Source organism: Ruditapes philippinarum, unplaced genomic scaffold (assembly GCF_026571515.1).
Source record: "Ruditapes philippinarum isolate M1 unplaced genomic scaffold, ASM2657151v2 ctg3280_1_1_1_1, whole genome shotgun sequence".
NCBI classification, from domain to species: Eukaryota; Metazoa; Mollusca; class Bivalvia; order Venerida; family Veneridae; genus Ruditapes; species Ruditapes philippinarum.
Window position 1 is genome coordinate 47,194 of NW_026856131.1, and position 12,924 is coordinate 60,117.

The window sequence follows — 12,924 nt, forward strand, 5'->3', positions numbered from 1 at the left end:
GCTAACGGGGAAATTTGTGTTCTATCACGATGTTGGGTTGGGCCCAAATAAAGCAGTAGGGTCAAAAGGGCTTTTTCTACCCGGAAAGCTGGAAAATCGTTATATGACCTCTACTGTGTTGGTGCAACATAACACATAATGAAAAAATAAACTATACGGTATTTTATGAAAGTGGTTGAAATAAAATTTATGAATTTCTATAAAGGTTTATGGGGCTATGTGCGGAAGCCCCACATCAAAAAGGGAGGGCCCCGGTCTAGGGGCCAGCATCAAAAAGGGGATCCTCCAGTCTGCTCAAGATTGTCGTCTGCTGAGGAAAGATGAACTCTCTGTGAGTATATTTTTCTGGTCCTTCTGGATCATTGATACCAGCTCTTTTTAAGTGTTGAAAATTGAGTACCGCAGAAGCCGCTGCAGTGATTTTTTTCCCTGAATTGTGAATGGGTCCGGTACCATAAAAATTGTGAAAAAAAGCGTCATTTCTTAACAAATTGTGAATTTTTTTACTTAAAATTGTGAATATCTTATTAAGCAGTAAGAACATATAATTTGTGTATTATATAATAACAGTACTTAGACATAGTATTATTCAACTTGTTTAAATAGTGGATGGGATGCTTTATATAGATTGATTTTCTATTAATAGGTGGTGAAGAGTATGAGTGCACCAAGGTTGCCAGACTGCTTCCAGAAAGTTCCTAAGAAAGTAACTATTGTAGAGAATGGTCAGATTCTAGCAGTAGCTGTGGACTGTGAAGGTTAGTAAACCAGTCCTGAGAGCTATTTATAACATGCAGTGATGTTCGTCTCTAAGAATAGAAGATTGGGAAACAAATCATCCTCTAGTCTAATTTAAATATAGAGAGCTGACGGTAGAATAGAGTTATTGAGGCGTTTCCTTATTAGCTCACCTTGCACAAAGTGCAGGTGAGCTTTTAGGATGGCCAACCAAATGGCGTCCGTCGTCTGTCGTCCGTCCACATTTTAAATATTCTAAGGACATCTTCTATGATACCGCAAGGCCAATGTTAATGAAACTTGGCAGGAATACTCTTTGTATGAAGCTCTATCAAGATTGTTCAAAGAATTCCATTTCATGCAGAACTCTGGTTGCCATGGCAACCGAAAGAAAAATCTTTAAATATCTTCTTTTAAAGAACCGTAAGAGCTATAGCTTAGATATTTGGCATGAAACATCTTCTAATGAGTGTCTACCAAGTTTGTTCAAATAAAAGCCCTAGGGTCAAAATTGGCCCTGCCCCAGGGGGTCATTGATTTTCCCTATATGCATATAGTAAAAACTTAAAAAATCTTCTTTTAAAGAACCCAAAGAGGTAGAGCTAAGATATTTGGCATGAAACATCTTCTAGTGAGTGTCTACCAAGTTTGTTCAAATAAAAGCCCTGGGGTCAAAATTGGCCCCGGCCCGTGGGGTCATTGATTTTCCCTATATACATATAGTAAAAACTTAAAAAATCTTCTTTAAAAGAACTGTAAAAGCTAGAGCTTAGATATTTGGCATGAAACATCTTCTAGTGAATGTCTACCAAGTTTGTTCAAATAAAAGCCCTGGGGTCAAAATTGGCCCCGCCCCAGGGGGTCATTGATTTTCCCTATATGCATATAGTAAAAACTTAAAAAATCTTCTTTTAAAGAACCCAAAGAGCTAGAGCTAAGATATTTGGCATGAAACATCTTCTAATGAGTGTCTACCAAGTTTGTTCAAATAAAAGCCCTGAGGTCAAAATTGGCCCTGCCCCAGGGGGTCATAGATTTTCCCTATATGCATATAGTAAAAACTTAAAAAATCTTCTTTTAAAGAACCCAAAGAGCTAGAGCTAAGATATTTGACATGAAATATCTTCTAGTGAGTGTCTACCAAGTTTGTTCAAATATAAGCCCTGGGGTCAAAATTGGCCCAGCCCCGAGGGGTCATTGATTTTCCCTATATGCATATAGTAAAAACTTAAAAATCTTCTTTTAAAGAACCGTAAAAGCTAGAGCTTAGATATTTGGCATGAAACATCTTCTAGTGAATGTCTACCAAGTTTGTTCAAATAAAAGCCCTGGGGTCAAAATTGGCCCTGCCCCAGGGGGTCATAGATTTTCCCTATATGCATATAGTAAAAACTTAAAAAATCTTCTTTTAAAGAACCCAAAGAGCTAGAGCTAAGATATTTAGCATGAAACATCTTCTAATGAGTGTCTACCAAGTTTGTTCAAATAAAAGCCCTGGGGTCAAAATTGGCCCAGCCCCAGGGGGTCATTGATTTTCCCTATATGCATATAGTAAAAACTTAAAAAATCTTCTTTTAAAGAACTCAAAGAGCTAGAGCTAAGATATTTAGCATGAAACATGTTCTAATGGGTGTCTACCAAGAATGTTCAAATATAAAGCCCTGGGGTCAAAACTGGCCCCGCCACGGGGGTCATTTATTTTCCTTATATGTGTATAGCAAAAACTTAAAAATCTTCTTTGAAAAAACCCAAAATAGCTTGAGTTTAGATATTATACATGAAACATCTTTAAGTAAATATCTACAAAGTTTGTTCAAATAAAAGCCCGGGGGTCAAAACTGGCCCTGCCCCAGGGGTGTCATTGTTTTTAACTATATGTGTATAGTAAAAACTTAAAAAATATTCTTTTAAAAAACCCAATGAGCTAGAACTTAGATGTTTAGCATGAAACATCTTCTTATGGGTGTCTACCAAGTCTGTTCAAATAAAAGCCCTTGGGTAAAAATTGGCCCGGGGGGGGGGGGGGGGGGGGGGGGGGGAGCGATATATACAGGTGAGCGCGACCTCAGGGCCATCATGGCCCTCTTGTTGGTCATGTAATTTATCAACTGCAAATTTCATTTTCAACCTTGATTCTTTTGATTTGAGAATTATATATTATATGATAAGATTTATCTAAAGAATAACATCTATGACCTTTAGAAAAGCTGAAAGCCGCTTCAATTTCTGTATGTTTGTATCTCTGACAGGGATCCATGTGATTGCAAGATCAGGAGTGCGTCTCAACTACATAGTGTACAATCTGAGCTCCGGGAAAATAGAACGTGATTCCCCGTTCCCGACAGAGGCTCAGGCGTTCATGGGAAGTCATAGAAGTGATATTACCCTTCATAATACTGGAGAGGTCAGTGTTCCATACCTGAAAATCTGTAATAATTTTAAGTCAGGGCTTTTTATAAAATGCAACAACTGATAAACAGGCATGTAAAGTAAATGGTCAAAATCTGAAGGTGATGCTGCGATCTTGGGCCAATCTAGATATTGAAATCTTTTTATCATTGGATAATATTCTAGATGATTTTTCAGTGTCAACCAATCAGACGCTAGCTTCAGTGGAGATTGTCTGTGTAGCACAAGATCGAGAAAAAATTTCGACAACTTTTCTGTTTTGTGTCAATAGTTCATTTATAGTTGTAATCTGGAACTCAACAAATATTAGTTTTTCAAAGCTAATCCCCCCCCCCCCCCCGGTACAAAGGTACAAACAAACTTTTACCATTATAGTGGTTGAGGGGTTAGAGTCGATGACTTCTAATCCAGTTACCTCTCTGGCATGGGTTCGATCCCCGGGAGATGCTTTGGTAGTTTAGCGCGGAGGAAGGTAGTCTAGTACTGGTGTAACTCTCCAGGAACGATGGTTAGGAAACTACCCGCCTATATGACTGAAATACTGTTGGGAAAAGGCGTAAAATGTAACAAACAAACAAACCATTATAGTTTCACATTGCACTTCTGTTTACAACAAATTTATCAAGGTGTACTGCTTATTTTTCGAAGCTATCACTGTAAAAGTTTGTTTGTATCCTTGGATTTGCTGAGAATCCCAAAATATGTTTAATTCCAGAGCAAGTCTATATTAAATATTTAAATGTTATAATTTTAAAAACGTGTTATGTAACATACATTACAGGAATCATTTGTGCAGCTTAGAGATGGTAATGGTGCCCTGTATCCATTTGCTAAAGATTGTAACGAAGGAATCAAGGATCCTATGTGGCTGGACTTGCCACCTGTCAGGTGTCTAGGGATCCGAACCCACTACCTTAGAGACGTGGTTACGTCAGCTCAGAAGAACAAAGCCATGGTACTGGTTCTTGCCATAGAGGTATGCAACTTTTAAATTCGAGTCCAGCATTATTTTCAAACTAAAGAGCTGGCCACTAGATATGATAAATCCGTACCAAAACATGGGTAAAAGTTTTCAGGATTTTTCCTGAAGTTCAGGATTTTCAGTCTCCTGATAGCGTAAAACTAGAGAAAAACTGTTTAATTCAGGATTTCAGGATTTTTAAATTTCCAACTTTTACCCATGCCAAAAGGAAATGTCCAGTCATAATGTCTTTGTTTTCTGACAGTCATAGTAACTATCTATCCAGCTAGCTTACATAGCATTTGTGGTTCGCTTCGCATGCCTGAACCTGTCATAGTTGCTACCTATCCAGCTAGTTTACGGAACACGATGGGTTCTACTTGGATGCCTGAAATAATGCATGGAGGGAAACCTGAGGTCAGCCTTCACCAGTAAAGCTGGAAAGTCACCATATGACTTTAACAGTGTTGTTAGGACTTGTCACACCCCACCCCCATCTCAAAACTAAAGAATTTGTTTTCATTGTGGCATCAGTGGTCAAGTCGTTAAGAATGTTAAGTGAATTGATTGCCTATAAATGAATAACGGAACATTTGTTTTCCATACAAAATACAAAGTCTCTGTAACTGTTCAATTGACCCAAACCTAAAGCTTGCCTGATTAAGATTTTCCCCCTTTACTGCTGTTGCCTTGGTTTTGTATCAGGGACTTTGAATTCTTATTTGTTCATTTCAGCATCAGACGTTGATACCACATATACTACGATGTGATGTAGAGAAGGTGAAAACAGTTTTAGCTACCCTAGAACTTGATGCCAGTAAGTCTTTGCAATCTTACTTGTGACTTAAAAAAGTAAACAAACCATACTTTAAACAGGGGCGGTAAAATCAGTTATATAACAAGGGGCATTTTTAGCTTGACTATGCGATAGGAATAAGTAGAGCTATTGTAGTCACCCGAGCGTCGGTGTCGGCTTAACCATTTATGTTAAAGTTTTTTACCTCAAATATTTTCAAAGTCCATTGACTTATGGCTTTGAAACTTTGCACAAGTGCAGGCTGGTCTGGATCCAAGCTGGTCGCAAACCCAGTATGTTGGTTTTGTCATGACGCGGCTCAATTGTTTATATAAAAAAACAAAAATATATGATGATTTGATTTATTTAAGTAATGCTTCATGTAGAATTATTCTGCAAGAATATGGTATTAAGATATATCCATTCATGACAAAAATTTATGATCATTTTAAGAAGCACAACAAATAATTCAAAATTTATAAAATTGAGAAATCATTCATGTATTATAGTGATTTATATTTTGTTTATTTCTATTGCTAGGTAACCAGAAGGTTGTGCAAGACCTATTACAGGAACATTGTGATGGTAACAGAAATATACTGCATACGTGTGTTGCTATGTCAGTGCCTACATCTAACAAGGACAGTGATAGAAGTATGCATGTCAAATATTACTTTCCCCCTCTTACCCCCCAAAAAAACAACACAAAAATAACCTCCATTTAATATGAAATATACCACACATAGAGGTTATTAATTAAATGTGGATTCTGTATTGAATTTGTAGGTGTTTAATGAAATTATTTATAGTATGATAACAGGCTAGCTCCAGATAAGCTTCTAAATTGCCTAAATACCAAATCAAGTGCCAATAATTGTGAAAATTGTCTGTTGTGGCAAATTTTGTTTTCTTTAATTTATTTTTTGTCGAGACATAAAAAATTCTTAAGTTGGCAGACATGGACATGTTTACAAACGGGTAAAATAAATTACGAGAAAAAGTAACGAATTGAATATGTACAAGATTATACCTTTTCCCCTCATAGCAGATCATGGACCTGTATCAAAACTGGTAAAGAAAATTTTTTGGAAAAAGCAATGAATTGAATATGTACACGATTATACTGCAGATCATGGACCTGTATGAAAACGGGTAAAGAAAATTATGGTATAAAGTAATTAATTGAATATGTACAAGATTATACCTTTTTTTCCCCACAGCAGATGCTCCAGTGGGGCCGAGCAGTACAACTACAGTTACAAGCACGTCTAGTGGTTACACGTCCACACTAGAGGTGATGAACGCGGTCACAAGTGCGGTAGATGCCCTCACAGCTATACAGTCGTCTAGAGGCGGGCCTAGTACCGGACCTAGCGCGGATACTTCCGGCCGAGGGTAGGTCTTTATTCAGTTTAAAGAAGGATTTTGAAAGGCAGATATCTAAAATTTGAATTTATTTATTTATAAACAAAAGTCATGGCCCTTAAGGGCATAAGAGTGAACAATCAACAAAACAAAAAATAATAATACAAACATGGCATGAAGTAAATAAGTAAATAAGGAAGATGACTTTATTGAAATTTCAGCATTATAGCTTTGACAAAAATGGCTAGATTAAATAAAGTATTTCTGTTGTCGCTACACATTAGAGCCTGAAAATTTAAAATACTAGGAAACCTTGAATAATAATTTTACTTAAAAATACTTATATACCTGTGTCTTTCATGATTAAAATAAGTACATTTAAAAATATAGTGAAATTCATCACCTATTTCTTGCTGATTACAAAGTGAGCATGTTCTATTTTCTCTTTCAATACCAAAATAGCGACCTTTCTCTATAGGAATATTAGAATTGAGACATCTATATTTACAGAGAGTAATTGCTAAATTTCTTGGTAAACAAAGTAAATAATGTTCTAATTTAAATTGAGTTTTATATATTCTATAATTTAAACACTTAGCAGAATCAATAACATCACTATTCCATACTTGTAAAAACTGATAATGTAATCGTGATTTTATTACATATTTAAAATTATTAAAATTTGCAACATTCTGAGTTATCCAAAAATCAGAACAACCAATATTATTCAAAGTAGATTTTACTTTCTCAATCCACTGACAATGTAAAATACCCTTTTCATGAAGATTATACATAGTGCGGTACAAAGAAGCACATATTTTATCATTTTTGCCACTAACTAATTTACTCCAAAAATTTAACATTCTGCAAGTAATATCATTTTCAATAGGAAATGCACCTAATTCTCCCAAGACCATAACCGAAGGAGTTGACATCTTAAGTTTAAGTATATATTTATAAAATTTCAATTGAAACTGAGAAATAATAGAATTATTTTCAAATCCCCACACCTCCGACCCATACAATAATATTGGCTTAACCATACTGTCAAACAACTGTAACTGAATATCAATTGGCAAACACAATTCATATGAGCCGTGTCATGACATAACCAACATAGTGGGTTTGCGACCAGCATTTATCCAGACCAGCCTGCGTATCTGCGCAGTCTGATCAGGATCCATGTTGTTCGCTATCAGTTTCTCTCATTGTTATAGATTTTGGTAAGCAAACAGCATGGATACTGATCAGACTGCGCGGATGCGCAGGCTGGTCTGATTCCATGCTGGTCGCAAACGCACTATGTTGGTTTCGTCGTGACTCGGCTCATATGTTGAAACTACAGTTCTAGCCCGAGAAAACATTGGATTATAGTGACCTTACGATCAAATTTCTGCAAGAAAAAAATAACATTTAATGTTGTACAGGGCCATATCATTTATTCTCAATGTTATTATATTGTGAAAATGGTAAGAAAAAAAAAACAATGTTTATAAAAATTTATTTTCATTCAGTTTTTACTTAAAATCTCTGGTTTTAAGGTTAGGAAATAAATGCAGACATGCATTTGAGCCTGAACATTTTCTTCAGTGCACAACACTTTCAATTTGCAGGAGAATTCAACCAATATTTATGTCCCAGGGTGCATATATTGTTCAGATTTTGTGATTGGTAATTTTTAGCCCCACTTTGGTCATAGCCATATTTCATCACATGGCACAAGTATTGATTAGTTCCATGATTTTTCCATAATCTGTTAAGGAAAGGGCTAATGATTATGTTGTAAAAACTTGGCCCAACCCTTTTGTATAGTGTGGAATTTTGTTGATGTAAAACTAATTGATGTATATTTATAAATGCAATAAAATGTTATTAAACTAAAAGTTCCTTGAGACATCCGTGGCCTAGTGGTTAAGGTCTTTGACTTCAAACTACCTGCACCTCAAGGCTGTTTGTTTAAATTCTGGCAAGGACTTGGATTCTTCCATGTGAGGAAGCAGTTCAGCTAGCTTATTGAAAGGCAGTTGTTCTTCTGAGGTGCTCGTTCATGCCTGAAATAATGCACTAAGGGGCACCCCAATGTCTTCCTCCACCAGTTATGCTGGAAAGTCGCTATTTGACCATTACTTTGTTGGCGCAATGTAAAGCCCTAACAAAAAAACAACAACAACAAATTGATTTGTGATCAAATGACCTTGAAATTTGTTTAAAAAAAGTTTTAGGCTTTTAAAACAATCAGAATAAATTAAATTAATTAATCATTGAATTATATTTTTGACAGTGTGAGTTTAAGGGAGATGATGAGAAGAGCGTCGTCTGCTGCCCGTGCTGTTAGTGGTCTAGATGTGCGTGAGCAGGAGGAAGGCATGGCTATACCGACACTGAGCTGGCCGCCAGATCCACCGAGCTACGAATCTGTCATTCGTCAAGGTATGATTTAATATGATACATCATTCTCACCAGCTTCATCCCATTCTTTTGATTTTAGATTACTACTTGTACATGTATATTAGAATCGTCTGTGGCCAAGTGGTTAAGGTCGTTAACTTCACACTACCTTGCCTCTCACTGTTGTAGGTTCAAGCCGCGCCAGTGTCGTTTGATTCTTCATGTGAGTAAGCTATCCAGCTAGCTTATGGAATGTCAGTGGTTCTACTGCCATTAACCCAATAAAAAAAAAACTACTTGTATATTAAAAGCATTTATAAAGAATGCACTGCCTTTTGCTGTCAGGTCATTATTGATAAACTGTGAAAAATCTTTGTAACTAACACTATAAAAATGTTTAAACCTCTGTACCCAGAGATCATTGGTTTCCTACCCAACTTTTGTCCTGACCATATTTCTAGATATGAAATCAGTTTCATGTTTATGACAGCTGACTTCAAATCGTTAAATATAAGTTACAGAAACTTGTTTCCCGCTCTAGCTTTAAATAACTATGAATAAACTAACGAAGCAGGTTGGCAGCAAGTATTTTGGCACCGGGACAAAAAATACACCTGATTTTGCTATGTGTAATTTTAACACAGATATAGATAAACCGAGCCTTAGTCGGCAGTCGTCAAGCGGTCAGTCAGCCTCTTATCCTCTACCCTCAGAGTTCAGTACCATCAACATACCCGCAGTGAAACTGGACGAGAAAGAAAGGCCCAATGCATCGTTACAGATCCTGAAGTGTTTGTGCGAGTCGAACATACTAAAACCTCATCTACGAGATCTGTTGTCTGCAAAGTAAGTGCAAGTTAAGTTTTTTTTGTTTTTTGAGGCCCCAGCTGGGTTACCCCGTTTATTTTCCTCGTAATAGGTCTGAAGTGCAAGTTAAGGTGATAACTTCTTGGGTTATATCAGTTATATTATTGATAAATGATTCAAACTAAGGTTGTAAAATTAAAATTTTTATGCTTTCATTATTGTGCAATTTAAAGCTGTACGCCCCCAGATGAGCAAAAATATTTCCCATAAAATCAAACCTGAGAAAAATTTACTAAGATTTTTGGAAAAGTATAAAGATTCAAAATTCTAGTAATAATTTTCATGTTTTTATAATTCCTTTTCGTGAAAGCCATTTAAGCCTCACTCAATTCTTTACTTCAAAGAATTCAAATCAAACATCGACAATCAAGGTAAGTCTCGTTTAATTTTTTAAATTTTCATTGTATGCAATTAATGACGGATTTTTTAGCTCACCTGTCACAAAGTGACAGGGTGAGCTTTTGTGATCACTTTTCGTCCGTCTGTCGTCCGTCCGTCCGTAAACTTTTGCTTTAAATGACATCTCCTCATACACCACTAAGCCAATTTCATCCAAACTTCACAGGAATGTTCCTTTGGTGGTCACCTTTAAAAATTGTTCAAAGAATTTAATCCCATGCAGAACTCTGGTTGCCATGGCAACCGAAAGAAAAATCTTTAAATATCTTATTTTAAACAACCCTAAGAGCTAGAGCTTAGATATTTGGCATGAAACATGTTCTAATAGGTGTCTACCAAGTTTGTTCAAATAAAAGCCCTGGGGTCAAAATTGGCCCGCCCCAGGGGGTCATTGATTTTCCTTATATGTGTATTGCAAAAACTTAAAAAATCTTCTTTGAAAAAACCCATATAGCTAGAGTTCAGATATTAAGCATGAAACATCTTCTAATCTGTGTCTACAAAGTTTGTTCAAATAAAAGCCCTGGGGTCAAAATTGGCCCCGCCCCAGGGGGTCATTGATTTTCCTTAGATGTGTATAGTAAAAACTTAAAAATCTTCTTTGAAAAAACCCAAATAGCTAGAGTTTAGATATTAAGCATGAAAGATGTGTGTCAAAAGGGGTGTCATTGTTTTTTAACTATATGTGTATAGTAAAAACTTAAAAAATCTCCTTTTAAAAAACCCAATGAGCTAGAACTTAGATGTTTAGCATGAAACATCTTCTTATGGGTGTCTACCAAGTCTGTTCAAATAAACAAATAAAAGCCCTTGGGTTAAAATTGGCCCGGGGGGGGGGGGGGGTGCTATATACAGGTGAGCGACCTCAGGGCCATCATGGCCCTCTTGTTCACTTTTTAACTTCTTTATGGTAAGTTACATGGGTTGTTAGTGTCATTGATAATGTGTAAATTGCATTCTTTTGGTAATTTCACTATATTATACTGTTAAATACATTTTCAAATTTTCTGGAGGCATGCTGCTTTAACTTCTATAGTTGATTTTTTTTTTCACAATTGGTTTATATTAGCAGGACTAGGGTGTTAACATTGAAGATTTGCAAAATTTATGTATATTTGCAAAATTTCATAAAGGTTATAAAACTTCTAATGAACAGTCTAAAGAATTTGTATAATTCTGCATATATTTAAAAATGGAATTCACAGAACAGATATGATATTTTCTATACATGGTAACTGTTTTTTTTGTGTTCCAGAGAAGAATTATTAATTTTGAATTTAACTTTGTGACATTAAAAGTAAATACCAACATAAGATTAGCATGAACTCGATGGTGTTCACAATTTTTTTTCTCAGAAATGCGGAGGGTTGCACACCTTTCATGCAGGCAGTGAAAGGTAGGGCGTACATGGCAGCGATGACACTACTGGACACGATCAAGCGTGTCGGAACGTCCAAGGACAGCCAGGACGTTGACAAAGCCACCATGATGAGTATGTTGTACCCGACAGGTTCGAGTCTCGATAACTCGCCTCTACACGTCCTCTGCTGTAATGATACTTGCAGTTTTACCTGGACAGGGGCGGAACATATTAATCAGGCATGTAATTTCTCCGTTTCTTCTATTTGCGAACATTTTTAGCAAGTAATCAATTGTTTTCTTTCCTCTTTGGCCAAGAGTTTAAAGTTATTGAATTTGGATCTCATGCCAAGGACCTATGTTGCTGAGTTATGAATTTTTTTTACTTTGAACCACTTAACCTTCTACTATGTGTTGGACTATAGCCAGGAACTTTGATTCTGCAATAGGAAGAAGCTATCCAGCTAGCTCTAGGGAAGTTAACTGATTCTACTTGGGTACCAGCTTATTGGTGAAATAATGAAGGGAGAGGTATCGGCTTCCTTACAGAAAAAAAAAAGCTGGAAAATTGCTATATCATATAACATACCAAACTGTAAAGATTTAAAACACAAAAAAGCTGGAAAATTGCTATATCATATGACATACAGAGCTGTAAAGATTTAAAACACAAAAAAGCTGGAAAATTGCTATATCATATAACATACAGAGCTGTAAAGATTTAAAACATAAAAAAGCTGGAAAATTGCTATATCATATGACATACCAAACTGTAAAGATTTAAAACACAAAAAAGCTGGAAAATTGCTATATCATATGACATACAGAATTGTAAAGATTTAAAACAAAAAAAGCTGGAAAATTGCTTCATCATATGACATACAGAATTGTAAAGATTTAAAACACAAAAAAGCTGGAAAATTGCTATATCATATGACATACAGAATTGTAAAGATTTAAAACACAAAAAAGCTGGAAAATTGCTATATCATATGACATACAGAATTGTAAAGATTTAAAACAAAAAAAGCTGGAAAATTGCTTCATCATATGACATACAGAATTGTCATGATTTAAAACACAAAAAAGCTGGAAATTTGCAACATCATTTGACATACAGAATTGTAAAGATTTAAAACAAAAAAAGCTGGAAAATTGCTTCATCATATGACTACAGAACTGTAAAGATTTAAAACACAAAAAAGATGGAAAATTGCTATATCATATGACATACAGAATTATAAAGATTTAAAACACAAAAAGCTGGAAATTTGCTATATCATATGACATACAGAATTGTAAAGATTTTAAACACAAAAAGCTGGAAAATTGCTATATCATATGACTTACAGAATTGTAAAGATTTAAAATACAAAAATAAACAAACTAGACCACATGTAATGTGTCATGGGAAAGTTCTTATGGTTTTTGTTGCCAAGGTTGCTTTGAAGGTTGGAGAGTTTGATGTAATCCTTTGTTACGTCTATTCATGCGCTTAAAAACAGTGTGTATTTTTTCTTTCTCTTTAATATGACGAGGTTTTAGATAATTAAATCATTGTCTTTGAGGAAGAATCTTTACATTCATTGCTTAGTACTGGTTGTTTTCAGAATGGATTAGAGATTGTTTCAAAAAGCTTAAA

The 12,924-nt window shown here is 35.5% G+C and overlaps 1 protein-coding gene across 2 annotated transcripts in view; it reads left to right on the plus strand.

The window, feature by feature from the left end:
- The first annotated feature begins 290 nt into the window (after positions 1-290).
- The window catches only part of LOC132745492 (E3 ubiquitin-protein ligase UBR5-like), a 45,782-nt gene continuing 33,148 nt past the window's right edge, over positions 291-12,924 (plus strand). Inside the window, exons 1-10 of one of the 2 annotated variants that reach the window (XM_060734441.1) lie at positions 291-331; positions 647-758; positions 2,988-3,142; positions 3,929-4,123; positions 4,844-4,925; positions 5,445-5,558; positions 6,125-6,299; positions 8,551-8,699; positions 9,371-9,503; positions 11,279-11,522. In XM_060734441.1, coding sequence (XP_060590424.1) covers positions 659-758; positions 2,988-3,142; positions 3,929-4,123; positions 4,844-4,925; positions 5,445-5,558; positions 6,125-6,299; positions 8,551-8,699; positions 9,371-9,503; positions 11,279-11,522 — 1,347 coding nt within the window. In that variant the 5' untranslated portion in view covers positions 291-331; positions 647-658. Of the gene's footprint in view, positions 332-646; positions 759-2,987; positions 3,143-3,928; positions 4,124-4,843; positions 4,926-5,444; positions 5,559-6,124; positions 6,300-8,550; positions 8,700-9,301; positions 9,504-11,278; positions 11,523-12,924 lie in introns of both variants that reach the window. The other variant, XM_060734440.1, reaches the window with a different exon arrangement.